This window comes from Anabrus simplex, chromosome 9 (genome assembly GCF_040414725.1).
Source record: "Anabrus simplex isolate iqAnaSimp1 chromosome 9, ASM4041472v1, whole genome shotgun sequence".
NCBI classification, from domain to species: Eukaryota; Metazoa; Arthropoda; class Insecta; order Orthoptera; family Tettigoniidae; genus Anabrus; species Anabrus simplex.
The window spans coordinates 9,602,274-9,616,190 of NC_090273.1; the positions used below are offsets into that span (position 1 = coordinate 9,602,274).

Here is a 13,917-nt window from a genome sequence, read left to right on the forward strand (position 1 = left end):
AACCCTGGAGGGTAAACAGATTAAGAAATAAGAAAAAAAGAAAGAAAGAAAGAAAGAAAGAAAGAAAGAAAGAAAGAAAGAAGGAATAAACACTTGTATAACATAAATATAACTCTTAAAACTGATAATATTTGAAGTTTCAACATTTATTCAGATCCATGGAAGTAATAGTCTGTTTTCCATATGTATATTCTTAGAAGGCAATAGTAAATAATATCTTACACAAGAGTATATATATTCTCGTACTAGACGGCACATTACTGCATGTGCGCCGCCTAGCTGAAGAATCAAACTCAGCCACTCTGGACACAACTTCGTCGAATTAGCATTAAACGTCTATTGTAATTTTCGTTATATTGATTACAGTGATTATAAATAAAGTAACAAGTAAACTAGTTTCATTCTGCAGAGAAACATGTTAAGTTGTGTGTGTGGACATGGACGAGCGGTGACGAGCGATAAGAAGTGGTATCGCTGGCAGTCATGTCGAGGATGCAGGACGAGCAGGCTGTGGAGAACTTCAGGGACTACCTCCGTATCCCCACTGTACATCCTGATGTCAACTACGGTAAGTCCACAGCTTGTTCCTCGTAAAACTATTTTCCACTATTTACATTTAATAGCAGAGATGCTGAACACCTTGGCTACGTGGTGTGGGTACCACTCACCCAAGGTCTTTCATGGGTGTGGACATGGATTTCTATTTGATGGTCTCCGTTTGTGATACGGATTTACCTGTACACGATAATATTTTCAGTGGTTTGAACCGCACCGTCGGCCGTCCTGAAGATGGTTTTCCTTGGTTTCCCAGTTTCACACCAGGCAAATGCTGGGGCTGTCCCTTAATTAAGGCCACAGCCACTAACTTCCCTTTCCTACCCCATCGTCACTATAATAATTGTCTGTGTCGGTGTGACGTAAATCGAAGAGAAAAAAATGATTCTTGCCTTTGCTGGCAAGACCGACTGTTTACAGTGCACTATGGAGCTCTCAGTCTCATCCTCGCCTTTCACAACATGAAAGTGACCGAGGTATGAGCGATGCTAACAATGCCATGCCTTATGCAGCCACTCCCTGTTATGAATGGTGTGAAAATATCACTCATGGGATCGGTTGGAGTGGGCATTTCAGTGGGCTTGGCAGACTGATACGTGATAGCGGCTTCTGGCTCAGTGAGGGAAGCAACGGGAAACTACCGCATTCCTCCAGTAAGCGTCCTCAATGACGCATACGGCACCTATGATGCCTGATGGTGGAGCTGTTAATGTACAAGCCAGTCTCCGGGCTGAGCACTGCACACATATGTAGGATTATGATAGTTCGCTCTTAGACAATAGGTGGTACAGTACAGTAATGTAGTGAAATATAAAATAAGACATTGTGGAGTAAATTAAAAAGACTGAATTTTAGGAAGTACTTCGGGATTTTTGCGTAACAACCCCCTAAAATAATTTGTAGCCAGCCATGAATGGGGAAGAGGAGAGACCACCATACAGATAGACTTCCCCTTCGTGTCCCTTGTCTTTCTTTTGCCGATACCTTCATTTTTCGAAGAATCAGAACTTTTCTCTCTCGTTTTAGTGTCGGTAGAGTAACTTATCATAACCCTTCCTATAAAAAACAACCACAACGAACCCCTGTATTTTAGTTCAGTGCTTCAGACGCTGTGTAGGTGGTCTTTTTTTTTTTGCTAGGGGCTTTACGTCGCACCGACACAGATAGGTCTTATGGCGACGATGGGATAGGAAAGACCTAGGAGTTGGAAGGAAGCGGCCGTGGCCTTAATTAAGGTACAGCCCCAGCATTTGCCTGGTGTGAAAATGGGAAACCACGGAAAACCATCTTCAGGGCTGCCGATAGTGGGATTCGAACCTACTATCTCCCGGATGCAAGCTCACAGCCGCGCGCCTCTACGCGCACGGCCAACTCGCCCGGTGTGTAGGTGGTCTTGGGGCCAGGCTGAGTGACTCAGACGGTTGAGGCGCTGTCCTTCTGACCCCAACTTGGCGGGTTCCATCCTGACCCACAGTGTTCCTCACACAGTGGTACTAATCATAGGCCACGTATATTCTTGGTGCCGCTCACATGGTGGTACTAATTATACGTAACGCAGAGCCATTCCGAACACAGGGGAACTGACACATTCCAGCGCAAAGTACGACAAGTTTTCTCGCCCTCCCGCCTCCGTGGGATACACAGATCCGTGCTGTTCCTTATATAAGGATACTAAACCTAGGTAACGTAGAATCATGCTACATACACCCAGCCCCCGTGCCAGCCAAATTAACCAATTAAGGTTAAAATTCCCGACGCTGTCGGGAATCGAACCCGGGACCCCTGTGACCAAAGGACAGCACGCTAACCATTTAGCCATGGAGCTGGACATAGCGGTACTAATCGCAAGTAGTCTCATAGTTCTAATTTCATCATCCATTGGCCGCCCCTTTTAGTCACCTCTTACGACAGTGAGGGGATACCGTGGGTGTAGTGCTCGGCTGCACATGGGGTAGGAAAACAATTGGTGGGTAGAGTTAAATGCAGATCAGTGTTGACTGACTTACGAGAATTCAGTACGATGACATGTTGCTGGAATTTGTTTAATACTGTAAAATTTAAAGTTGTGATATCTGCGCCCTTCCTCACCGGATTACTTTTCCGATCACATTTGCGATCTGTGGACCGGGAGGGTTACACCGTCCAAGGAAACGATCTTTAAAATGTTAACGGGGTACAGTTGGATGTAAGTTTTTGAACCAAGGATATTGACGATGATGATCTCATCCGTGAGCTCTTTCGAGGACGAAGCATTTAGGACTTTTCTTTTCAGAATCCTATTACAGAAGTTGTTTGTTGTTGGTAAATTCCTGCTCTGTGCCTGCCATTAGAGCAATCTGTTACGAGATACGTGTTCTGATAGTTGTACTGGAGAGGAAGACAGTAACTGTTCAGGGGTGAAACAGATCGAGTGTTTCGTACGAAGCGGAAAACAAGCGTGATCTTAGGTATGGGACATATCATTTTACATGGAATCCGAACCACAGGTACGTTACTTTTCATGTCGAAAACGTACATGCATTGGCCGCGATTCGAACCGCCACTCGGCTATCATACCTTTATACTCACTCATAAGGTGTGCATATCTAAGCTAAAATGCTGGAAATATGCGTGTACTCATGTCTGTGCAGGTCTTGACGTAGAGCACAAAGTGAGTTCGTTAGGCTACTATTATCTGTCTGTAAGACCAAGAGTTCTAAATAATTTGCTATGAGTGTCGGTCGTCTGGGGAGTTCCCCTCAACTATGGGACGTTCTCCATAAGCCATTTGTCGACTTTACCGTTTTTGTAATTCCGACAAGTGACGCTAGAAGACTGCCGTGGTCGTGACGTCACTGGACCGTCCCTCCCATTACACTACGCGTTGTTTACAATATATTTGGTGTCAGAGATTTCACTCAAGCAGTGAAGTTCGGTGCATTGTTGTGGTGGTCTGCATGTAGTTTCTTTAATTATTATTAATTATCTAATTACTTTCGGGGCTTGCGAATGTTTTGAAAGTCTTGAACTTGTGCTTATCGTTCGTGAGTGAAGTGAATTCCAGTGTATCTGTCGTGTTAAAATGCGGGGCTGTGCAAACCATTCCAAGAGACCCAACTCTACACAAACAATGGGTACATTTTTGTAAAAGAAAAGATGCTTTTAAATCTGAAATCGCACGTGTATGCTCCGAACATTTTTTGTCCTCCGATTTTGAGAGAGATTTACAATCTGAACTGTTAGGCGCTTGTTGAAAAAGGAACATCCCCTTCCCACGTTTTCTGCATCAATAAACAATTCAGAGAGAAATACACGCGCCGAAAGGCGAGATTGTAAAAAAGTTCTAGAATCGCTAATAAGCAAATCTGTAGAGAAATCAAGTGAGCTTGATGACCTTTCTCAGGAAGGACAAATTAACGAACAGTTAGGCCAAAGGAAAGATAACTTGTCCTTGAAGTGTGAACTAGCTGGTGTGATGGTCGAAAATGAAGAATTAAAATAAAGAATAAAATTACTTACTGAAGGTCTAAAACGAGCCCAAACCAAAATAACGAAATTGGAGGCAATTATAAAGAACTATGAGGAAATTTTTTCTAAATGTCAAAAACAATGTTTAATAAAGGGAAAGTGCACAAAGTGGTCACCCGAAGATTTACCCCAAGCAGTTACAACTCGGTAACTTCAAAAATTGTTTGTCATATGTCAGGGAAACTGAAAGGTCCTGAGAGGTAAGTCTAAATTAGTAGTAATGTTATTTTTGTTATGTAGATTTATTATTATTATTATTATTATTATTATTATTATTATTATTATTATTATTATTATTATTATTATTATTATTGACTTTTGTTGGTAATAAAAAAGCAATAATGTTAGTAGAGTACTTACTTTTCTCAGGAAAAGTAAAGAACATGCGGTATTTAATCTTGTGTATTATATTTAGACTTTTTCGGTGAATGTAATTTCTTGATTGTTAATCTTTGGTTTATTTAATCTGTACGCGGATAGGGTACTTACGATAAATTCTTTCAAGTAATTGGGAACTGTAAATACTAACATTTCCGGTGTATTGAAGTATTTAAAAATGATTTTTGAACTATTCTGGGTTTTAAAGTAGGTCTACAATATTTACGAAAGCACGCAAATAAAGGAATAAAAATAATAGTTTTAGTCAATATCTTAGTGGTTTTCGTCCGAAAAGATTATGTTACAACGTAAACGTATTGTGATAAGCCCGGCGCTCCGCCTGGCAGACGGTCCACTGATGTCACATGCTGCGCGTGACACCTACCGTGCGCTGTACTTTCAAATAAGTACGCGACAATTTTCGTAGCTTATCACACCATAATCTGGGTTGTTTCTGATTTTTACGTGTAGAATCCATAAAAAAGAATCAGATGACACTTCACACGACGAGAGTGTGGCACGTGACCGGATGACGTAGTCGCACGTCATATTCATCTTGTTGCAACATTCAGCCGAAAGCTAGGCATAAGTTTCATTGTCTCGCTGTTCTAAATAATCAATTACTGCTCAGTGGCATCATTTTTTTCGAAGGGGTTCGACTGGCTGAGATTGTATTGGTGTGGGGGCGGACGGAACAGATGATGAATCAGATAAGGAGTGTAGGTCATCACATTCCGGACTCTCCCCCAGTCATCTGAATGGCCACTTCAGTTATCTCTTGACCTCGATATGTTTCCTGCCTGTCAATGTTTGAATGTGTGCTGTAAGGAAAATTAAGTATTAATATAAATACAAAGGTATATTAAGAAATGACACATGGAGAATGAGTGGTGCTTCAAACGCAATGATTCATGTTGTTCATTTTATTAGTGAAATGTTTATACTGTCTTAGCTGCAAAACATAACAAATCGACATGTTCTTATTTTCTTATAACCTCGAATGACCGGGCGAGTTGGTCGCGCAGCTGTGAGCTTGCATCCGGGAGATAGTGGGTTCGAACCCCACTGTCGTAGGCCTGAGGATGGTTTTCCGTGGTTTTTTATTTCCACACCAGCCAAATGCTGGGGCTGTACCTTAATTAAGGCCACGGCCGCTTCCTTCCCACTCCAAGGTCTTTCCTATCCCACATAAGACCTATCTGTGTCGGTGTGACGTAAAGCGAATACCAAACAAAATTCTCGAATGAATTACATGCGTTTTAAATTATAACATACTCAACATATAAATTCACTTATAACTTCAAAGAATTTTAATATTTTAAAAATATTTTGAATATTAGTCATACTGCGTTAAAATGACAGCTCACATTCTAGTAGAAATATAAGGCACAAGGAATTCCATTTGTTTGTGGAATTTTTTCTCTTCCACTCCACGTTTCCTCTCTTTTTGTCTCTTTAGTGCTTCCCTAAACGAGTTTCTCAGGCTTTTGCATAAGATTTTAAGTTCTTTACCTAAAACAATATATGCTATTATTTTACCTTTCACATTCTTAGTAACTGTTCATATATTTAAGATTATGGCATACAGTTACAGAACAGATGCTTCAACTGTATCTGCTAAATTGTAAATATTGTGCTTAAAGACATGTGAAAATGTATTCTTCTCAAACAATTAGAACTGTCAAAACTGGGATTATATTGTGTGACTCAAAAAGGGTCACAAATACATGTAACTATATAATGGATGATAACCTTGAATATCTCCGGGGTGTGAGGTTAGACCAGCGTAACATATAGGCTCTACGAAAAGGAGTGTCGTTTTGTTTCCCCATCAAATTTCATGTTATCTAATTCTACCATTGACATAACACGACAAATTAATTTGATATTGACATTCTTTAAATTTTGTCTTAAAAGACTTGCTGCGATAAAACAGATGAGAACATAAAATTATGACATTACAACTGAAAGAAACTAGGCACTAAATTTGAATTCCTCTTGACGGGGCATTTAAAAGATGTACAAGAAATTCATTCCTCACCAGTTCACATAACACTACCTTCAACACTTCGAGTGTGATGAACCCTCAACAGATCCACCATCGGGAGATGTTAAGTGGAAGTGAGTAGTGACGCAGTTTCCTGTTGCTTTCCTCAGAGAGCTAGACATTGCTATTACATATCAGTCTACCGAGCCCACTGAAATGCATACACCAACGGACCCTATGACTGATATTTCCATACCATCCATAACAAGGACTGCATAAAGAATGACATTGCTAGCATCACTCATTCCTCAGTCACTTTCATATTGTCAAAGCCAAGGTTGAGACTGAGACAGGTCTGTGTTCTGGCGAGTCGGTCGTGAGCTTGCATTTGGCAGATAGTGCGTTCGAATCTCACCGTCGGCAGTCGTAAAGATGATTTTCCATGGCTTCCCACTCTGATGAGTTAATGCGACGTTAAACACGTAACAAAAAGTGCTCTGTAAACACTAAATACACCAAAACACAAAACACATACATTTTTTTAAAAACATTACATATAAATATTGCAAATGTTACAAGAACCAAATGCAAATTACTGTACAGAATTTATGTTTTACAACGCTAAGTTTGTTCGTGGCATAGCTCTACAACGCTTAATTCTTACGTAGAAACTCGGATAAATTGTGATCTGTCTCGCACACGAACCTCAACAATGATTAATACAATTTCGCTCTGTAGACATACTCTCATAGCTACAAGGGTATCTTGCCATCTCGGAATCAGTTCTACTGAGTCGTCTCCTTCATTGTCAGCTCTGCCATGGTCATGATTTCATCTAATTCAATAATTTCTCAAGTGAGTTTAACATTTTCTTTGTTAGGGGTTTAAGTGGCGGTACACCCACGACGACCAAAGGATTAGCAAAATAGCCACCGTGGAGTTAATTAAGATGCAGCCCCAGCATTTGCCGGTGTGCAAATGGGAAACCACGCAAAACCGTTTCCAGGCTACAGACTATGTGAATACTAATTTTAATCACGTAGAGACATAAATACATAAGCGAAAATTTGGCAATATTTCCTACAATGTGAGTGTAAGAGAAAAGCGGTGCTAAGACAGCAGTTACGGTATAGTTCTGTTCAAAGGAACAGGATTAAGGAATGGAGGTAACGGGACCATTACTTTACTAAACCAGCTTTACGGACTAGTGATCGTAGCGAGAATAACTCACGACAATTTAACTTTTCCTCTAAGCCTTGATAAAAATGGATTTGACATGCTCTACGAATGAAGCTTAAAAGGGCAATATATGAGGTAATTTTTAAAGTGTATTAATGAGAAAGTCTGCTGGGAGTGTTAAACGAGATTGAATTGTCGGGGTTTAATTGCATATCAATATTTCAATATTTTATGTTTTAATAATACCAAATTCGTGTGGGAAAATAAAGAAGAATGAGAAATTCAAAAAAATTAGTTGTTGGTGGGAACGTATTTTTCACGAAAAATTATTTGAAGAATATCAGTGTCTTGTTGAACTTCAGCCAGCAGATTACAACAGACCGCTCATTAATGGTCACCGCTTGCAGTAGTTTCTTATCGACCAAACATTTGCTTTATTACGAAGCACGGAGCGCTTTGAATTGGAGCGGTTTCCTATCATACACACCCTCAGGAAACAAAGACTATATTGCCTCAGCGATGTACAATCCACAATGCTTGTCATCTTCTGAAGTAAACGACCTTACAGTATCAGCTGACTCAGCACACAGAAGTGACGGAATTCAGTGTACCGGATAACACTATCTCTACTGATTGAACACTTCGAGAACACTATCCACAAAGTAATGTGTAATGGAAAGAAGGATTGCTTCTCAAATTATTGATGGGAATGTTGTCACAATATGGCAGCTGTGCGCACTATTCATTTAAAGATCATACCGTGCACTTTGCAACGTTTGTTCTTTAGTTCACGAACATTCAGATAATAATAATAATAATAATAATAATAATAATAATAATAATAATAATAATAATAATAATAATAATAATAATAATAATAATAATAATAATAATAATAATTCCTCACATGATTGGTTGAGGTTACCAGACCGACACAGAACATCATTCAATATACATTTAGTACGTCATAAAATTACAATACAGAATAAAAGATGAACAATAATTCTAGTGATAATGTACCGAAAACAATCTTTAGCGTCAAAGAAGAAGGAAATAAAATGCGTTGTTTGATTTAATTAAGTCGGTGAAGCGTAGATGTAATGTCTCAAGATCGATATCGAGGCCTTCAAGTTATGTATTCCTCAGCTAACAAGAGTCTCATTCGGCATCGTAAGTAGGTAACTGACATGGCGTATGGCTTTTAGTGCCGGCAGTGTCCGAGGACATGTTCGGCGCGCCAGGTGCAGGTCTTTTGATTTGACTCCCGTAGGCAACCTGCACGTCGTGATGAGGATGCAATTATGATGAAGACGACACATACACCCAGTCCCCGTGCCAGCGAAATTAGCCAATGATGTATAAAATTCCCGACCCTGCCAGGAATCGAACCAGGAACCCCTGTGACCAAAGGCCAGCACGCTAACCATTTAGCCATGGAGGCGGACATCGTAAGTAGGTGACCATTAGTTTAAGAATTGTGCCCCTTGCACCCGGCATGAGCCTTACACTGAGGGATTTCTTCGAAGAAAGACACATCCACAGAAATTATTCGTTGTGACGATTATTAAAACCTTCAAACAATTCCGAAATGAAGTATCCCTGTCCTAGTAACAATTGAATTAGAGACAGCTGCCGTCTGGACAAAATAGGGCTGTGGTCGGTCCGGCGAATGTAAATAGTTCTGAGTGCTTGATGACGTCAGACCTCGTACTGGTCGTGTGAGTAGCTGGTGAGCACAGGAGATCTCTGAGCGTTTGTCGGTGCCATACGCATGGGCCATTCCATTCTACGAAGTTGTGCAGGCAATGGACTTTCCATGAGTTACTGTGTCCAGAGTCTACCGCTATTGCCAGGGTCAGTTCCAATGGAGTACCATATGTTGTTGACAGGGGGCACCATCGACTGTGTTGGAGGGTAAGAGCGCACATATGGGTCACAGTGCAACAGATTATTCGCGAATTCAATGCCGGGTAACAACGAAGTGCCATCAGTAGACTTCGGCAGTAATCGGATAGAATACAAATTGACTGAAGCGGGTAATAACTATACGCTAGATTGCACAACGGTAATGTTACGTGTTTTGCATAAACATTAACAGTAAGGTCGATCTGTACCCCTTACATTCATGTTACTTTCGTTACATCGCTAGACGACACTACCTGCACAACGGTTATGCTACGTGCTTTGCATAAACATTAACAGTAAGGTCGATCAGAACCCCTTACATTCTTGCTACTTTCGTTACATCGCTAGGCGGCACTAACTGCACAACGTTTATGATACGTGTTTTGCGTACATATTAGGAGTAAGGTCGATCAGTACCCCTTCCATTCAGGTTACTTTCGTTACATCACTAGACGACACTAACTGCACAACGTTTATGCTACGTGTTTTGCATAAACATTAGGAGTAAGGTCGATCAGAACCCCTTACATTCATGTTACTTTCGTTACATCACTAGACGACACTACCTGCACAACGGTTATGCTACGTGCTTTGCATAAACATTAACAGTAAGGTCGATCAGAACCCCTTACATTCTTGCTACTTTCGTTACATCGCTAGGCGGCACTACCTGCACAACGTTTATGATACGTGTTTTGCATACATATTAGGAGTAAGGTCGATCAGTACCCCTTCCATTCAGGTTACTTTCGTTACATCACTAGACGACACTAACTGCACAACGTTTATGCTACGTGTTTTGCATAAACATTAGGAGTAAGGTCGATCAGAACCCCTTACATTCATGTTACTTTCGTTACATCACTAGACGACACTACCTGCACAACGGTTATGCTACGTGCTTTGCATAAACATTAACAGTAAGGTCGATCAGAACCCCTTACATTCTTGCTACTTTCGTTACATCGCTAGGCGGCACTACCTGCACAACGTTTATGATACGTGTTTTGCATACATATTAGGAGTAAGGTCGATCAGTACCCCTTCCATTCAGGTTACTTTCGTTACATCACTAGACGACACTAACTGCACAACGTTTATGCTACGTGTTTTGCATAAACATTAGGAGTAAGGTCGATCAGCACCCCTTACATTCATGTTACTTTCGTTACATCGCTAGACGACACTACCTGCACAACGGTTATGTTACGTGCTTTGCATAAACATTAACAGTAAGGTCGATCAGAACCCCTTACATTCTTGCTACTTTCGTTACATCGCTAGGCGGCACTACCTGCACAACGTTTATGATACGTGTTTTGCATACATATTAGGAGTAAGGTCGATCAGTACCCCTTTCATTCAGGTTACTTTCGTTACATCACTAGACGACACTATCTGCACAACGTTTATGCTACGTGTTTTGCATAAACATTAGGAGTAAGGTCGATCAGCACCCCTTACATTCATGTTACTTTCGTTACATCGCTAGACGACACTACCTGCACAACGGTTATGCTACGTGTTTTGCATAAACATTAGGAGTACGGCCGATCAGAACCCCTTGAATTTATGTTACTTTCGTTACATCGCTAGACGACACTACCTTCACAAAGCTTATGCAATGAGATGAGAAAGGAGAAATCCCTTCCGATTTTCGGCAGAATGTTGTTATACCTACTCCCAAGAAAGCCGGTGCTGACAAGTGTGAAAACTACCGCATCTTTAGCTTAGTATATCATGCCTGCAATATTTTAACACGTATAATTTACAGAAGAATGGAAAGACAAGTACTTTACGTCTGATCGTAGAAGATCGAATCAAGAAGGACAAGCCTACGTACATGACACTCATAGATCTAGAAAAGGTATTCGATAATGGTGATTGGACCAAGCTATTTGAGATTCTGAAGGTGATTGTGATCAGATATCGAGAACGAAGAATTATCTACAATCTGTATAAAAATCAGTCTGCAGTGATAAGAATCGAGGGCTTTGAAGAGGAAGCAGCAATCCAGAAAGAAGTGAGGAAAGGCTGCAGTTTGTCCCCCTCCTTTTCAATCTTTACATAGAACAGGCAGCAAAGGATATCAAAGAGGAATTTGGAAAGGGAATCACAGTCCAAGGAGAGGAAATCAAAACCTTGAAATTTGCCGATGAAATTGTTATTTTATCCGAGACTGCAGAAGATCTCGAGAAGCTGCTGAATGATATGGACGAAGTCTTGGGTAAGGAGTACAAGATGAGAATAAATAAGTCCAAAACAAAAGTAATAGAGTGCAGTCGAACTAAGGCAGGTGATGCAGAAAATATTAGATTAGGAAATGAAGTCATAAAGGAAGTAGATGAATATTGTTACTAACGATGGCGGAAGTAAGGAGGACACAAAATGCCGACTAGCACAAGTAAGGAAGACCTTTCGTAAGAAAAGAAATTTGTTCACTTCAAACATTGATATAAGAATTAGAAAGATGTTTCTGAAGAGCGTGGCATTGTATGGAAGTGAAGCATGGATGATAACTAGCTCAGAAAGAAAGAGAATAGAAGCTTTTGAAATGTGATGTTACAGAAGAATGCTGAAGGTGAGATGGATAGATCGAATTACGAATGAAGAGATACTGAATCGAGTTGGTGAGAGGAGATTGATTTGGTTAAATTTGACGAAAAGAAGAGATAAAATGATAGGACACATCTTAAGACACCCAGGACTTGCTCAGTTGGCTTTTGAAGGAAGTGTAGGTGGTAAGAACGGTAGGGGTAGACCAAGGTATGAATATGCCGAGTAGATTAGAGGAGATGTAGGATGGAATTGTTACGTAGAAATGAAAAGGTTAGCACAGGATAGGGTGGCTTGAAGAGCTGCATCACACTAGTCTATGGACTGATGACTGAAACAACAACATAAATAAAAAACGTGCGTCTCCAAGCACTCGAGGCAATGGAGTCGTCTTGTGAGGATGGTACAGTTCAGGCCGGATGTGGTTGTACTGTTCACGAGGGATGAAATGGGATGTCCCTCACCGACGTCGCCTGTTCACTACTGCAGGAGACCTGTACAGTGGCACGAGCATTCCTACTGAGCACCTCTCGATGCTGTGCGGAACCCTGTTGGTGCCCTCCACGTTGATGATACTTTCAGTTGGTGTATTTCTTTGTTTCAGATGAGTGCGTTTCCTTCCTCAGGAGACAAGCGGACGAACTGGGCCTCCCTATTAAGGTGGTGAGCCCGAACCCTAAGAAACCCACGGTAATCATCACGTGGCCTGGCCTCGAACCTGAGCTTTCTGGAATCCTGCTCAACTCACACACAGACGTGGTGCCCGTATATCCGGTGAGTACACTTACTTCAGAAGCGAGGAGCGTGGAGAAATTCGAAGATGGTGGCATTTTTAGATTTAATCTCTCGAAACAACCCAAGCGTGACATACTTGTCGCAGAAAGTATTGCAACAGAAAATCATAACTTCCTAATTATAATTTGTACATTTTCAATTAAATTGAAGGTAATTGTTGTATGATTACATAAGAGGCACTAAGATAGTACATGAAAAACCAAAGAAAATCTTGTTTCATGAATTTTAGCAGTTCAGTCTTACAGTTTAATTGACTAGAAACCTAGTCAATTATTCGTAGACTCGTGAAGAAAAGGTTCTGAAGTAATCTACATTTTTATTCCAGCTCAGAAATATCTCAGTGACGTTAAGGGGGATAGGAGGCACAAGTGACGTTTGATTATTTCTTTCCAGCAGTAGTTTTGTTGAAAGGAACGCACCCAAACGCCGTTCCGGGTAATATTATTTTTGCTTAGATTATTATTATTATCATTATTGTATTTCAGTACCATTGTTTAGAATACATGCATAGTGGCAATATATTAACAGTCACACGAAATTTTAGAATTTTATTGTTTAAGGGACTTGTGATTAATTTAAACAGTAGCGTTGTTGAAATTGTGTTGACAGCAGAGTACGAGTTCCGATCTAAAAGATACCGGAGTAACAAGAGTATGTTTACAGGAGCTGTGGGATCATGACCCGTTTGGTGCATACCGTGACGATGAAGGTAACATCTTCGCCCGGGGTGCTCAAGACATGAAATGTGTGGCCATTCAGTATCTGGAGGCAGTGAGACGCCTCAAGGGGTCTGGAGTTCGACTGCGTAGGAACGTGCATATGTGCTTTGTTCCAGGTTAGTCTGTCTCGTAACCTTCTTTGACCCGATACACTTTTCCAGACGTTCTACTTACAATATTTATACGTGGTGAAATACTAATTTATTTATATTTGAAGTGTGATCAATTTACATTTTCTAGCATTGATCATTATACCCTAAGTTATTAAAACTACCCACAGTTGTTATTTTCGCCTCATAAAGACGTTAGTTATTGTAGAGCTCGGATGTTTATGCT

General features: G+C 40.6%; 1 protein-coding gene across 1 annotated transcript in view; it reads left to right on the forward strand.

The window, feature by feature from the left end:
- Nucleotides 1-269: 269 nt before the first annotated feature.
- Nucleotides 270-13,917, forward strand: part of LOC136881312 (aminoacylase-1) — a 31,117-nt gene continuing 17,469 nt past the window's right edge. The window contains exons 1-3 of the mRNA XM_067154121.2: nucleotides 270-568; nucleotides 12,672-12,841; nucleotides 13,526-13,697. Coding sequence (XP_067010222.2) covers nucleotides 484-568; nucleotides 12,672-12,841; nucleotides 13,526-13,697 — 427 coding nt within the window. The 5' untranslated portion in view covers nucleotides 270-483. The remainder of the gene's footprint in view (nucleotides 569-12,671; nucleotides 12,842-13,525; nucleotides 13,698-13,917) is intronic.